Source organism: Podarcis gaigeae (genome assembly GCF_964106915.1).
Source record: "Podarcis gaigeae genome assembly, chromosome: 4".
In the NCBI taxonomy this organism is placed as follows: Eukaryota; Metazoa; Chordata; class Lepidosauria; order Squamata; family Lacertidae; genus Podarcis; species Podarcis gaigeae.
In genome coordinates, this window is record NC_139677.1 from 14431395 (window position 1) to 14446396 (window position 15002).

A 15002-nucleotide genomic window follows, 5' to 3' on the forward strand; every position below is an offset into this window, starting at 1 on the left:
TGTAATAAGGATTTTCATTGAAGTTTCTTCCCGCTAAATAGTCCCATTCACCACTCTGAGAGATACTATTGATAAAAACTTAGCCACCCTTGCAGTTACTTGCAGGTTAATATTAAACAGATAGAATCTCCTATTTTCATTGTGCTGTGAAGACTACCCCCAAAAGGGGGATAGCAGGTGTTATTGTTATGTACTGAATTGGATAGGATCCAAAATGCAGTAGTCTGATTGGTCCTAGAACAATAGGATTCAGAATGCAGCAGTCTGATTGGTCTGCAGGAGCCACCCAATCCAGCTCCAGGTGGAAGTGAATCCACAACCTGATTGGCCTACAGGAGAATCCCGGAATTAGCCAATCACGTGTGGCCCATTGTGTAAATAATGTATATAAAGCAGATACTTAGGGGAAACATTCATTCCTTACTACTATGAGCTGAATAAAGAGCATGAAATCCACACTCGACTCCGAGTATATTTCAGCATGCATTTGCATAGCTGGTTGTACAATGGGCAGTAGAAAAGAATATGTTCTACTGTGTCCGGCACGTTCCAAAAACATCCACAATGTCTATTGTTTCTGGGGATGTTTGAATATCTGCCCTTGACAAAAGCTGAGGGGAAAATGTTCAGTTGGGCTAACATAAAGGCCCTGCATTGGACTGGAATTATTAATTTTGAAATATAAGCGAACCTGTTGTCTGTTGTATTTAAACCATAAAACTTAGGGGAGAAAATTTGATTTACAGCTGACTCGGTGTTTTGTTTTTCAGTGTTCCTTAATCTGATTTGAATATTATGATAAATAATTGTATAACTATATAATTATAATGAGATAACTTCAATTATGCAAGAGTTCTGCCGAATATCTATAGAAAGGGAGGTACTACTACATGGGAGATCATTCCTTTGTACCAGGCTTGGGAGGGTGAGCTGAATTGGGTGAAGGGACCAGCCAAGCTCTCCCAGCTAAACCAGCCTCCTGCCATTGGTGCAGCACTCTTGCACCCACCAGACGGGCAGGTGTTAGTGCCTCTGGAATGCCTGCCATAAGTAGCCAGCACAACGCTCTGAAACAGGGTGTTCCAGGGGTGAGGAGGGGCTGAGCTGGCCCATATCTGTCGGATCCTGAGCCAGTGTGGTGTAGTGGTTAAGAGCGGTAGCCACGTAATCTGGGGAACCGGGTTCGCGTCTCCGCTCCTCCACATGCAGCTGCTGGGTGACCTTGGGCTAGTCACACTTCTTTGAAGTCTCTCAGCCCCACTCACCTCACAGAGTGTTTGTTGTGGGGGAGGAAGGGAAAGGAGATTGTTAGCCGCTTTGAGACTCCTGAAGGGGAGTGAAAGGCGGGATATCAAATCCAAACTCTTCCTCTTCTTCTCTTCTTTCACAGTCATTGTGTGACAGCACCAGGCCTATGAATGCTATGCCAGCTCCAGGCTGGCCCAGCGACCTTTCTGCCCCCCACCTTCCACCTTGGCAACCATATGTGGCAGGGCTGCAAGTGTGCTGGTGGCTTTGCTGCACTGTAAAGCTGTGGGCTGGGAGAGGGGAAGAGAGATTTGCAGCCTAAAAGTCCCATGCCTAATGGAAGGGAGCGGCCAACTGGAAGGTCAGTTGACCTACAAAAGCGCCATTATTTGGCTCTTTTACGGGCTTCCACACACCCGTAATTTCTCAGGTAGTATTTTTGAGAATTGGTTAAAATGTCCTGGAAAACCCAGGCACATGGCAGCTTATATCGGACGTTCTCCAAAAGTAGCTAATGACTGCATTTATTTGGAGTTTTTGTTAAAAAGCTCAACAACTTTGGCCTATATGGTACGGCATTTATTTGAAGTTGGCTCCTATGGTTGCTAACCATGGTTAATGGTAATCAACGATTGAAACTTTGCTTTGAACCCTGTCTTCAAACTTTGGTTGTGCGGGACAGTAGCATTACCAAGTTCCTCCCTTCTGGGTTAGGAGAAACATTAAAACTACAATTTCCAAACGTTTATCGTTGGTCTTTACGCCAACCGAATTGTAAGCTCCTACAAGTGTTGTGTAGTATTGACTTGGTTTATGTTTCATAAAATCCAGGCAGAACTATCCTGACCTCAAAGACAATCTTCAAGAGCTGAGGAAATACCTGATTGAAAGTAGTGATGATACAGAGCCTTTGAAGGTTTGGGAATTGTCAGGTAATAACCTTTATACTAGTTGTTTGTTTTTTGGTGTAACACAGTGGAAGAATGAATGGCAGTGTATTTGCACCAGTTATACTGACATCAATGGAACGTTTACAAACCTTGTATGTGCAAAGGAGTTGTTGGATTTGGGGGGGGGGGCTCTTCTGAGAGAAAAATTCTAGAGGTATACATTGGGAAATAACTGCTGTGCACACATAACTTTTATCATCCGGGCTAAAAAAATAAAATAAAATGTGAATCCCTTGCTCACACAGGCTCCAGATTAGCCTTTGTATTCAGATATCCATTATGCTGCTTTTGCTATGTTGCTGAAGGAGTATCTACCAGAACTACATTTTCATGGAATACATTTTCAGTGAGCTGTGTTGATCTCCCAGTGATGATGGTAATTTGCTAGTGTTATGAAAGTATCATGCTGAAAACCTGAGGGACCATTCTAGATGTTACGCCTAGTTCTAAGTGGTGCAGTGGAACAGGAAATGTAGAGGAATTAATCTCTGGGGCATTTTTTTTTTTAACAATGACATCCTCTGCTGAAGCACCAGATACAATCGCCCTCCTCACCCAGCCACCCAGCCACCCCTGCCTCTGTTCTCTTGCCTCTGGCAAGCAAATGAGATGATAGCGAGGCTTTCAATTTTTACTGTTGTTTGTAACATATCACCATTGAGGAAATTGGAGAATGTGGGCAATAGACAGAAGCAGGCCTCTTTTGTTTCCTTTCTTTGCCGTTCTTGCTTTGTGCCGGCAATTTAAATGGTAACACCTTTTTGTAAAATGGTGAGCATGGCTGATCAGAAGCTAAAGGTAGCATTTCATTGGACTTTTGTTAAAGCTCAGTGTGTTTTAGCAAGCTGAATCTATGCCGTTAGAAACAAACTCGGCTAAATTTAGTAGCACTTACTCCCAGGTAACCATGCCTCATGGCTGATCAGGCAAGTGATTCCAGGTTAAGCGGCGCACCACCTTCTGCCAGCCCAGTATTCTAGGATCGGCATCAGATCCCATTAAGTTGGGTATTATGCCATGTCTATTAATCTTTGAGGTGTACATGTGTCATAGCAGATCAAGACAGCTGCCTGAATTTTTTAACTCAGTGGAGTGTGGCTATGGAAGGCTGTCAATATGCACTTCTGTACTTCAGAATTTATGTCCTAGCATCAACGTGCAATGGGTTTTTCAGGCTCCCTTCATATAACCGACTTTGGTGGGGCTGGGGAACTAGACACGCAGCTGCTACTTTCAGCAACCGCCGCACATTTTGGTTCTCTGATTGGATCCTTGTAGCTTTTCTTAAGTTTTCAGAAATAAATCAAGAGATTAATATATGGTCAGACTCAAAACATTTGTCCTGGCTTCATTGACAGCATGAAACACCAAGAAGCATCTATTGTTCTCTTCTGTGAATCTATTTTTAACTAAACAGTTTTAGATTTTATTGGTAAACTGCTGCATCAGATGAACAAAGTGCACATAAAGCTCTTCAGAGAGGCGGAAGGAAGGGAAAGATGTTAAATCTTCCTATCCTGATGACCTGCAGGAGGATCTTGTGTGGCTGAAATCATTGTGGTACAATTTATCTTTACTGTTTCTATTAATGCAGCACAGGAGTAGGCCATGAAGTGTTATCATTGCAAAATAAAAGCCATAATACTACTTTAAAAGCTATTTCGTCATATCTATGATATGTTGAGGATGAGGGAAATTGACCATGAAGCTTGTGGAAGATTAGGCTTTTTTTCATAATACTGTAAAAGTAGCACAATATGATGCCTTTTCCCCTTTCAGTGTTATTGGTAACAATTTCTTGTATGTTATTATGTTACATATAGGATATCCTTTTTGGAAATAAATAAACAAGTTAATGAGAATTAGTTAGTTGTAACTAAATTAAGTTCCATTGCTTTCCCTGGGTCTTATAGCATTATGCATGTCTACTCAGAAGTAAGTCCTATTGAGTTTAGTGCGGATTACACCCAAGTAAGTGGGTATAGGATTGTAGCTCTACTAAAGGCCAACATTCGCCGCATTGCAGAGAGGAGAATAGCCTTGTGCTACTCATGATTTATTAGTTGAATTAGATTTGTTTGTTATAGCCACTAGGAGTTCAAATAAAATAGATGGAATATAAATTTAATGAAAGCTTTTGAAACTGGGCAATATAGCTATTACTGTTATTATTATTCCTGTTTCCCAGTGTTCCAAATTCTGTGCTAAAATAAGCTGAGTTCTGTAACCTGTATAAATAATGCAAGTTGAGCACCTTTGCTTTTTTGCTGCTTTTGAATAATCAATACTATTTTGCCTAATTTATTCTGATTTTTAGTAATCATGGCAAGTGGCAAGAAATTATATGGGAGTCTGAAACTTCTCTCCCAACTGTTGAAAATTTGGTGTTGCACCTATGCTGCGTTTCAGCAACAGCTGGCAGAACAGCTTCAAGGCTATCATGAAACTTGTTCTGGAAAGTTTAAATTTTCAGAAAGCTTGAATTCTAGGGGTTTTCTGCGCTCTGATCAAATCAAATCAAAACAAAACAAAACATACAAGCAGTCCTGACAGATGCATGCAGATGAGGTTTGAACAATCAGAAATGCGAGTAGACGTAAAAGCAGTTCAGTGGTAAAATTTATGTATGCGACTGCAGCATCAATAATGTTATTGGCCCCAAAATGGAAAGAAGAAGAAGACCCAAGGAAAGAACTGAATACAGAAATTCATGAATTATGCAGAAATGGCAAAACTTACCAGAAAAATAAGACACCAAAACTACAAACTTTTTATAAAAGAATGGAAATTGTGTATTGGATATGTACAAATAAATTGTAAACAGATAAGGACATTGGCAGGATTATTGTAATAACCTGCAGTTTCATAAGAGTAAATAATTAAAGTAGTTAAATAAAAAAATAAGTTAATTCAGTATATGCAGGAAATGATAAATATAAATGTAAGGAACCGCAGAAAGAGGAAGAAGGAAGTCGAATTTCGAAATGTTAAAATGACTGTAAAACTATTGGAGTGTATATACCGTATTTTTCGCCCTATAGGACGCACTTTTCCCCCTCAAAAAATGAAGGGGAAATGTGTGTGCGTCCTATGGGGCGAATGCAGGCTTTCGCTGAAGCCTGGAGAGCGAGAGGGGTCAGTGCGCACAGACCCCTCTCGCTCTCCAGGCTTCGCGGACCTCTCCGCAAGCGGGGGGAGCGCTCCCGCTGCTTGCGGAGAGGTGCCTGCATGCGGAAGCCTGGGCGAGCTGAGCTCAGCGCGTCCAAGCTTCGCGCACCTCTCCGCAAGCGGGGGGAGCGCTCCCGCCGCTTGCGGAGAGGTGCCTGCATGCGGAAGCCTGGGCGCACTGAGCTCAGCGCGTCCAGGCTTCGCGGACCTCTCCGCAAGCGGGGGGAGCGCTCCCGCTGCTTGCGGAGAGGTGCCTGCATGCGGAAGCCTGGGCGCACTGAGCTCAGCGCGTCCAGGCTTCGCGGACCTCTCCGCAAGCAGGGGGAGCGCTCCCGCTGCTTGCGGAGAGGTGCCTGCATGCCGAAGCCTGCGCGCGCTGAGCTCAGCACGTCCAGGCTTCGCGGACCTCTCCACAAGTGGCGGGAGCCAGCCCTGGGCTCCCACGGCTTGCAGAGAGCTGCCTGTTTGGGGGCTGGGGTCAGGGGAAGCTCCGGCGGGCCTCCCCCGCCCCAGCCCTGCGCCTGGGGGGGGGAATAATTTTTTTCCCTTTATTTCCCCCCAAAAAAACTAGGTGCACCTTATGGGACGGTGCGTCCTATAGGGCGAAAAATACGGTAACTGAAAATTACCTATAGTTCAGTGGCTAAGTTCAGACATTCCTACAAACCATTTGGAGAACTGGAAACAAGACATGTGCCGCGTCTGAGTTAGGGCGGTGCAGGCAGTTGCCCCACACAGGGCACTGAGCCACGGGGGCACAAAATTGAGAAGATCCATAATTGAGAAGATCCATTTTGGGGTGCCACGTTTTGGGCTTGCACAGGACGCCACGTTACCAAAGGTTGCCATAGTACACACCTGACATGTGCATACAGCACTCTCTGTAGTTTGCCAGTTCAAATATCGTGGCAAACTGTGGTTAGGTTGGAAGAACAAGTGCTAACCACTGCTGCTCTGAAGTAAATTGGGGGTCAGCACTAAACAGGAGTCGGAAAGGGAAGCAGCGTATGAAAGTGGGAAGGAATGTGCAAGCCTGCAGCTCATTCATAAGCTGGATATTTTTCTGACTAGAGCCTTTGAAACATCATCAGACAAAACAAGCTTAACCTGCTGCCACATCTTACACCTAAGGAAATTATTTAATTACAGCTGCATCTGTAGTATAGTTTAGACTGTTTACTATCTCTGGTCATGATGACAATTATAACTTGTATTATGGTTGTGTTAGTGATGTATGGAAGTGAGAGCTGGACCATAAAGAAGGCTGATCGCCAAAGAATTGATGCTTTTGAATTATGGTGCTGGAGGAGACTCTTGAGAGTCCCATGGACTGCAAGAAGATCAAACGCATCCATTCTTAAGGAAATTAGCCCTGAGTGCTCACTGGAAGGACAGATCGTGAAGCTGAGGCTCCAATACTTTGGCCACCTCATGAGAAGAGAAGACTCCCTGGAGAAGACACTGATGCTGGGAAAGATGGAGGGCACAAGGAGAAGGGGGCGACAGAGGACGAGATGGTTGGACAGTGTTCTCGAAGCTACAAACATGAGTCTGACCGAACTGCGGGAGACAGTGGAAGACAGAAGTGCCTGGCGTGCTCTGGTCCATGACGTCACGAAGAGTTGGACACGACTAGACAACAACAACAACAACAATTATGGTTGTGTACTATCATAGTAGCCTCTGAGTGCTTTTGTGGAAAATGTGTATAGAAATAGGATTGCTGTATTTGTTAAATTGGCTTTAGCGCCGTGGAAGTCACCATTTCAGATGATAAGATGTGTCAAAGAGTAGTTGAAATAGAACAAACATCATATGTTACGATAGATTAATGTATTTTATATATATTTACCTTGTTGCTTATCTTGTTGCTTTTACTAACTGTGTGTGCAAATGACCTGATTGGCTAATGATGAATATAATTCTATTTACAGTTGTTACTTATATGCCCCTGTCTAGTCAATATATATATGCTCCAGGCATGTGACCATAGTCAAGGAATTGGGAGTTGACCCTAGGATTTTCTCTTCCCTTCTCTCCCAAAATTCTACCTGCCAACATAACTGTAGCTGATTGTTAGATAAGCATTGACCTTCAAGTTAATTAAAGCCAGACAGGTTTTGCTATTAACAAATGTTTTAAATCCATACCTGAGGTTCTTCAGTGAATGCTTTGTTTTCTTGTAGACATTAGTTTGCAAGCAGCCTCTCGAATTCTCTCTGTGCCCGCTTATAATGCATTAAAAGTCATGAAGGACATTGCACAGAACTTCCCAGTCAAGGCCAGGTAAGGCTAATGTTATTTCCAATTACAGTGGTACCTCGGTTTAAGAACAGCCCGGTTTAAGAACAATTTGGTTTACGTAGTCCGCAAAACCGGAAATAGTGTCTTGGTTTGAGAGCTTTACCTCGGTCTAAGAACGGAAGCTGAACAATGGAAGGGCACTGGTGGCGGAAGGCCTCATTAGGGAAAGCACACCTCAGTTTAAGAATGGTTTTGGTTTAAGAAAGGACTTCCAGAATGGATTAAGTTCGTAAACCGAGGTACTACTGTATATTAATGAATGTCTGGATTTTGAGAGTTTCTTTTGAAACTTTATTTACATTTTTATCCCACCCTTCTTCCAAAGTTATTAGGGCAGCAGATGTGACTTTCCCTCATTTTATTCATTCACCAACCCTAGGTGGTAGAAAGTGACTGATTTCAGTTGAGCTTCTTGACTGAGTAGAATTTGAGCCTGGTCTCTCCAGTCCAAGTTCAGTATGCTAGAGTAGCCTTCCAATAAACTCCACAAAGGTTGCTAGCCTGACTGCTCTCATATATCTATGTAAGTTGTCTGTGTCAATAAAGAAAATCAGGATCTACCTCACATCTTGCCTTGAAGTTGATTCTTATCATGTGACCAGGAAAGTGGTTTTTAACAAGCCTAAACAACAGTTAATAGAATTCAACAGATGGAAGGATCCAGTATGTAAATCCAAATGCTAAGTCTTAAATGGCCCATTGGGTGCAAGTTGTCATATTAAGAAACATAGCCATGATCATTCATGCCACAATAATAGGCAGTTCTTTGTCATCTTTCTATACCAAGAGATTACTCATAAGAGCAGCGAAGCTAGCTTTCCAGTGTTTATACAACTGGTATCATGTCGAGATTTCCTTCATTAGCAGACATTGTCATGATTGTAAGTGAACTTTTTATAGCGTTTTTCATGGATAAAATGCTTTACAGTTCTTATCTCGTTTACCCTTACAACAACCCTGTGGGTCTCCCTCTGCTACAAAAGCCAAATTTCTTTCCCTACTGTTCTATCAAACAATACACTATTGTTACAGTCTGCGATGCCTTGAATCCCCAATACAATCCCATACTTATTTGACATTGCAAGGCACAGCTGGCTGTAGTTTTTGAACTATTGTGACAACCCTTAGACAGAATAAGGCGGAGATGAGAGTGCATGGTTGATGTTAGACACGAGCAGTAATTTCTGTCGTCTGGCAGAAACTTGAATAACTTTTCTTTGTTCCTGTTTGAATACATCTTGCATAAAATTTGTATTTGATCATATAACAACCGTTGAAAATGATGCTTAAGTCAAGTACCACTGTCTATCAAAAGTCTTTTCTAAAAATCTTTAATAGTCATTTTACTTTAGAAGAAAAGTTTACAGGTCTTGCTAGATAGCAAGAAGTTGAGAGTGGACATCTGGTTTGAACATGCCCTTACCTGCCACAGGGGAAAAAGCCTAGTTTAAGAAACCATAGCTCAAGTTAATTGTAGTTTCCAGTTCAGAAGTTACTACAAATTGGTTAGTTTAAACCAATTGTTTCATTGTGTTTGGGTGTTAGAGGGGATATGTTGAGGCGATATCGTTGCATGCAAAACTTTGCCTATGGAGTACTTTATTCCCTCAGAATAGGTGGGGGAAATGCCGAAACACAGAACAGTTCATGATCTCTGACTTTTTCAGATCCCTGACCAAAGTGTTAGTGAACCTGCAAATGCGGAAAGAAATAAAGGAAAATCAACAGGTTTGTTACAGTTCTTTTTATTATACAAAATGATGCAGTTGATTATACTGTGTCGAGAGATGCATATATTATACAAGGCTGGGAGATAAACGTATTATAATGTAACTTAAAAATGTAAGCAGCAGAATTTCTAAATGCGGAATTGCTCATCAGTTGCAGTCCTTAGCTTCTCATGACACCTTCTGCTCAAATATTGCATGGCATGTTCTGATTTGCTGAGCAGCACTTCCAGCTACAGTGAGCGATGAAACTTAGACCATTAATGTTCAGATGTTACCTTCAGGGCTTGAGCTTTAACTCTGAACTAAGCTGCTTTAATTGACCACTGGAGTTCAACATAAATCAGTTCAGTACCCAAATGTCTGCACCCAGTATAATTTGCTCTGTCGATAATGTATTTTAATATATTGCAGAATTATATTTTGAGCTTTTGCCCTTAACACATAGGTCATTTGAGATCTGTGTTCTTCAGAGTATGTTTTAAAATATAAGCCTCCTTCCTCAGCTTCACCCCTATCATCCTAGATCAAGTCAGTAATCTTCAGCTACTGTCCCATTCCAAACAGCCCCATGTTAGTGAAAATTGCTTCGTTCAGGATTCATTTTCTTATATGTATAGTGAATCAGACAGTCATTGACACCTCTTTCCACTCTTCCCTGATTTACCGGTATATAAAATATGCTTGATTTGCTACTCACAGAGGTGTAAAGAATTTAATTTATTTATTAAATTCCTTGACCACCCTTTATTTGAGGAACTTGTAGATGTCAAGGGTGCAGTACCAGTGATGCAGGCAGAGTTAGGTTATGGACCAACCCCAAGGTCTTACCCCCCCCTTTCTCTGTGCATAACATGTAGACAACTTCAGGCTCTCAAAATTATCTAAGTGTTTTTGGAGGGTCCCTTATCCATTTTGATAAACTTGTCAGAAAGACCCACCCTTTTTATCCACCTGTCTGCTGCTAGGTCTGCACTTTTCTTCCTTCCCTACCTCCCTCATGGAAACCATTTCATATCTTGCAAAAAATTAATCCATGTGGTGTTGTTGGATTCTATCAGCCCCAGCCAATATTGCCAGTGGTCAGGGTTGATGGGAACTGCAGTCGTCCAACAACAGCTGGGAGGACCGCAGGTTCCCCACCCATGTGCTAAATTATGGTTTCATGCTGCAAGATTGTGCAGGTATGAGCCTTAGGCTTGCATGCCGTATCCTGATAATAACGTAAAAGCCCAGCTGGGTGTTGGGGACTGGACTGAGGAGGAATGGTGGAGACATCCCCTCCGTCCTGAACTTCCCAGAGAAGAGGAAGGTTGTATTGAATTACAGCAATGGTTTGAGGAAGGTCATAGGTAAGAGACAGGTGAATAGAAGAGTTGGGAGGTGTTGGGAAAAGAGAAAGGAGGAGACAGAGACAGAGCAGCCAGCTGACACGTTATCACTGGAGAGCATTTTTGACCCCCCTTCTCCCAGAACCTGGCGTGCACTGAAAGTGGAAGAGCAAAGGACTCAAGAGACAGTTAGCCCCCGGTGGCCACCATCAGGGGAAGTGCTGTTGCTAGGAAGGGAGGGGCGGGGAGCTAAGTTGGAGCAATTCCAATTTAGGACAGCTGCATTCCTTCATCGTTCTCTGTGAATTATTGAATAAATCTTGGTAAGACCTCTTATTGTTGGTAAAAGGCTCAGAGCACCAGCATTCTGTTCTCCCAGTGGCCAAACAGATGCATATGGGAAATGCACCAAATGGGACCCGAGTTCAGCAGCACTCTTCCCACTTTGTGGTATATAGAGGCATTCTGTGTCTGACCGAGGAGCCAGGACATAGCATAGCTATCACATTTGGTAACCTTAACTTCCATGAATGTGTCTAATCTTCTTTTAAAGCTGCCCAAGCTTAGAAGCTCTCCCTGCATCTTGTGTGAGTAAAGATGTACCCAGTGTTAGAAAATTCCAGTCTGGGGTTAGTGGGAAGCCATAGATTTCCAGATTCGAACAAATTTTGTTAAACTCTGACTGAAAGATTGTCAAAGGGAAGAAGGGACAATACAAGCCCGAGATACCTGCCTGCTTCTTCTCAGCATTTAGCTTTTTACGTCTGAAAGCTCTCAAGGAGGCTTTGACACCTTATCGGCTAATAGATTTATCGTGGTGAAAAAATTCATGAGTTAGAACCCACTTCATCATTATGCCTTAATAAATCTGCTAACCTAGAAGGTGCTGCAACAAAACTCTTTGTGTTTTCTGGAAGAAACTAACATAGCTACTGCTCTATGTTCTGCTGGCAACTATTTATTTTTTATTTGGGATTTCTGATCACTCCACTGAGACTGCTTCAGAATGGGTTGTGCTAAGATGTTTCTCTTCTACACTGCTGGCATTACTGGTTTTCAGAATAGTCTTTCAGAAATACCAAAACTAGGCAAAATCCACTCATAGAAGGGAAATATTTGATCCAGACTTCAGTTCTAAGCTTGGTTAGAAGAAGTAAGTCCCATTGAATTCAGTGGGGCTTATTATTTTCTGAATAGAGATGCTTAGCACCAGGCTATAAATTTCATTTTGTAGATGCTTCAAAGCAGTACTGAACTTCATGCCCATGAAAATCACTATTAAATAGCACAGTGTTTTTCATGCTTTCCTGACACTTTTACGTGGCTGATCTAAAACAAATACTTCTTTTAAAGCCCTGGAGCTATTTTTTTTATTTGAGCCATTTGATCTTTTTAATAAGCATCTTTTAGTGAATTCCTATTTAAGTTTTCCTCTTTCCTCTTTTTTCCCTCTCTCTTTCTCTTTTTTTGCCTTACTGCAGATTACTCATTTTTATTAGACTGCAGCAGCTGCACAAACGCAGTGTAAAATGGTATCAAGTACTGGTAGTTAAATAGCTCTTAAAATAGACCTGAATACATTTTGATGCCAGTTGCTCTCTTTTGGAAAATCCTGTTACCTAACAGAAGAACTTTTGAGTCTTTCTGTCTCAAGTGTCACATTCAAAGTAATGTTTGAGTAGACAGGAGTCTAATATGCTTGCAGAAATTGTTCTACACAATTGCTAATGGGGTATTTGTGTGTGTGTGTGTGTGTGTGTGTGTGTGTGTGTAAGTTGGTTCTCTGTACATCAGAGAATTCAAACATAATTTTGAAGAGAAGTAATAAAACAAAATTTCATGAATCAGACAACATTTTGGCGAAACCGTGATCCCTGCAGGTCAGGGCGCCAAGAGCTCATTTTATGGCCTACCGTGAAACATGCAGTTTGCACTGCCAAACGTTGCAAGGGCCAATTTGCAGGTGTCTGGCACCATTTCCGAGTGAATCAGATGACATTGGGTTTTCGGGAAAATTGTGACCCTGCGAGTCAGGCTGCAAGGGCTTTTTGTGGAGCACCTTGAAATGTGGGGTTTTCACCGCCAAACATTGCAGGGGGCCTTTAGCTAGTGTTTGACAGCACTTCTGAGTGTATCAGATGACATCAGGTTTTTGGTGAAACCGTGACCTCGTGGGTTTGTTCTTTGAATATAGATAATGAAATTTGGGGTTAATCTGTGCAAATTTAACCTGGCTGCATACATAAGGTTATTATCTCTAAGGACCGCATGAAAAAATGCTTTGGGTGCGCACAAATGCAGTGGCGAGAAAGCAATCTCTTTGTCTTTTTTGTCTGTCTATAAATCTGGCAGCTATTCAGACATCAGTAGTAGAGCAGAATAAATTGTCATGCACATTTTTGAGCTACAGGATATTCGTCTAGCAGCAGGAGAGGCATGATTTCAAGCTGTGCAGAACTGAAAGATTCTCCTCTAAGATAATGTAAGTTGAATAGAAAATGCAATATGGGAAAGAGGCTAAAGCCTATTAAGGACTGAAAAGTATATGGTGATTAGATGCAGTCAGAATAGCTTTCAAGGATAAGTAGCTATGTTATGGAAGCATGTAGTTGTTGAAGCCTAAATAACATTTCAAGTTACAGACTCACCTAAGGAAGCCTTCCTTTTGTTTTTGCTCAGGTTAGCTGTCTAAAAACAAACATTGTATGCTCCATGTTATAAGTGTACAGCCATTGTACCAGGTCCAGTGAAAAAATGTTTCCATTAGACCAGCCCTGTTTGTATGTATATAGAGGCAGAGAGAGAGATTGTCCCTGATCTTTTTTGCCTTTGGTGCACATTGTAGGGTAGGCCATTTGGTAATTCCCATTTTACAGACTGAGAAAGGACCAAGAAAGGGGTGTTTTCACATGGCCATCAGTGTGCATACAAAACAGAGCAGGAATGAAGAATTTTTAAATCAAATTCAACACTGGCAATATATTATCTAAACACATTTCTATGGAACCAATTATAACAGTAATATATTAAGTCAAGAATATTCAATAAAATTTCAAAAGGAAAAGATAAAAAACAATTAAAGACATCAAGATTAACACTCAAACAAGCCCATCTAGACTTGGACTAACTAGATCAGCTCAGGGCAATTGCTGAGGCCCATGCAGTCTAAGAGCCAAGCCAATTAAAGTTAGAACAGTACAGTATATTTGTGAGCTGCACCCCAGTCTGAGGTGCACCCCACCCCTCCTATCAGTCCCAGCCAACATGGGCAATAGGAGCTAAAATCTGACATCTGGAGCGCACAATGCCTACCCCTACTGTAGCAGATAATCTTTTTCATGATCAAATGGTGCTTAGTATCCTATTTCTTCTCTTTAAAAGTTGCTTTAACTGAGACTGCTTCATAGTACACCATGCAAATGTTCTTTATTGTGGGAAAATAGAGAAATGGCATCTAGCTCCGGTGTAGGCACTGCCAGGCAGCACATTGAATCCACTGCTGGGTGGCGATATTATAATAGACAAATAGGTACTGCTGCAGCGGGAAGGTAAACAGTGTTTCCGTGCGCTCTGGTTTCCGTCACGGTGTTCTGTTGCTCCAGAAGCAGTTCAGTCATGCTGGGTGGCGATATGGTCTAAACCAGTGTTTCCCAACCTTGGGTCTCCATCTGTTTTTGGACTACAACTCCCATCATCCCTTGCTAGCAAGACCAATTGTCAGGGATGATGGGAATTGTAGTCCAACAGCAGCTGGAGACCAAAGGTTGGGAAACACTGGTCTAAACCACTGAGCCTCTTGGGTTTGCTGATCGGAAGGTTGGCAGTTTGAATCCCCGTGATGGGGTGAGCTCCCGTTGGTCTGTACCAGCTCCTGCCAACCTTCTTATGGCGTATAGCACTTTGGGAACATCCAACTTCTTCTGCAATTACCTTTTGAGGCTTTCCCTCCTTATGGAGGGTCTCAATGATGGCTTTCTGCACAACTGTCAGGTCAGGAGCCTTTCCCATGATTGTGCTTCCTACTGAACCAGACTGAGAGACCATTTAAAGACTCAGGAACCCATTGCAGGGGTTATGGATTGAATAGCTACCGCACCTTTTCACAATATTCTAATTTTCTGAGATTGTTAATTTGGGGTTTTCATCAGCTGTACGCCATATTCATCACAATTATAGCAAATAAAGGCTTGACATATCTTGCTTTGCATGTCATGAGTCTATCTCATATATTAGTTTCACCTTTTAAGTTGAATTACTGAAATAAACGAACTTTT

At 42.1% G+C, this 15002-nt stretch overlaps 1 protein-coding gene across 4 annotated transcripts in view; it reads left to right on the forward strand.

Annotated features, from left to right (window-relative positions):
• UGGT2 (UDP-glucose glycoprotein glucosyltransferase 2) overlaps positions 1-15002 on the forward strand; it is a 77327-nt gene that overhangs the window by 14954 nt on the left and 47371 nt on the right. For all 4 annotated transcript variants that reach the window (XR_014563382.1, XR_014563383.1, XM_083735197.1 and 1 more), the window contains 3 exons: positions 2080-2180; positions 7553-7652; positions 9338-9398. Coding sequence is in view for 2 of the 4 variants with exons in the window: in XM_083735197.1 (XP_083591323.1) it covers positions 2080-2180; positions 7553-7652; positions 9338-9398 (262 nt within the window). In the remaining 2 variants the exon portion in view is untranslated. The remainder of the gene's footprint in view (positions 1-2079; positions 2181-7552; positions 7653-9337; positions 9399-15002) is intronic.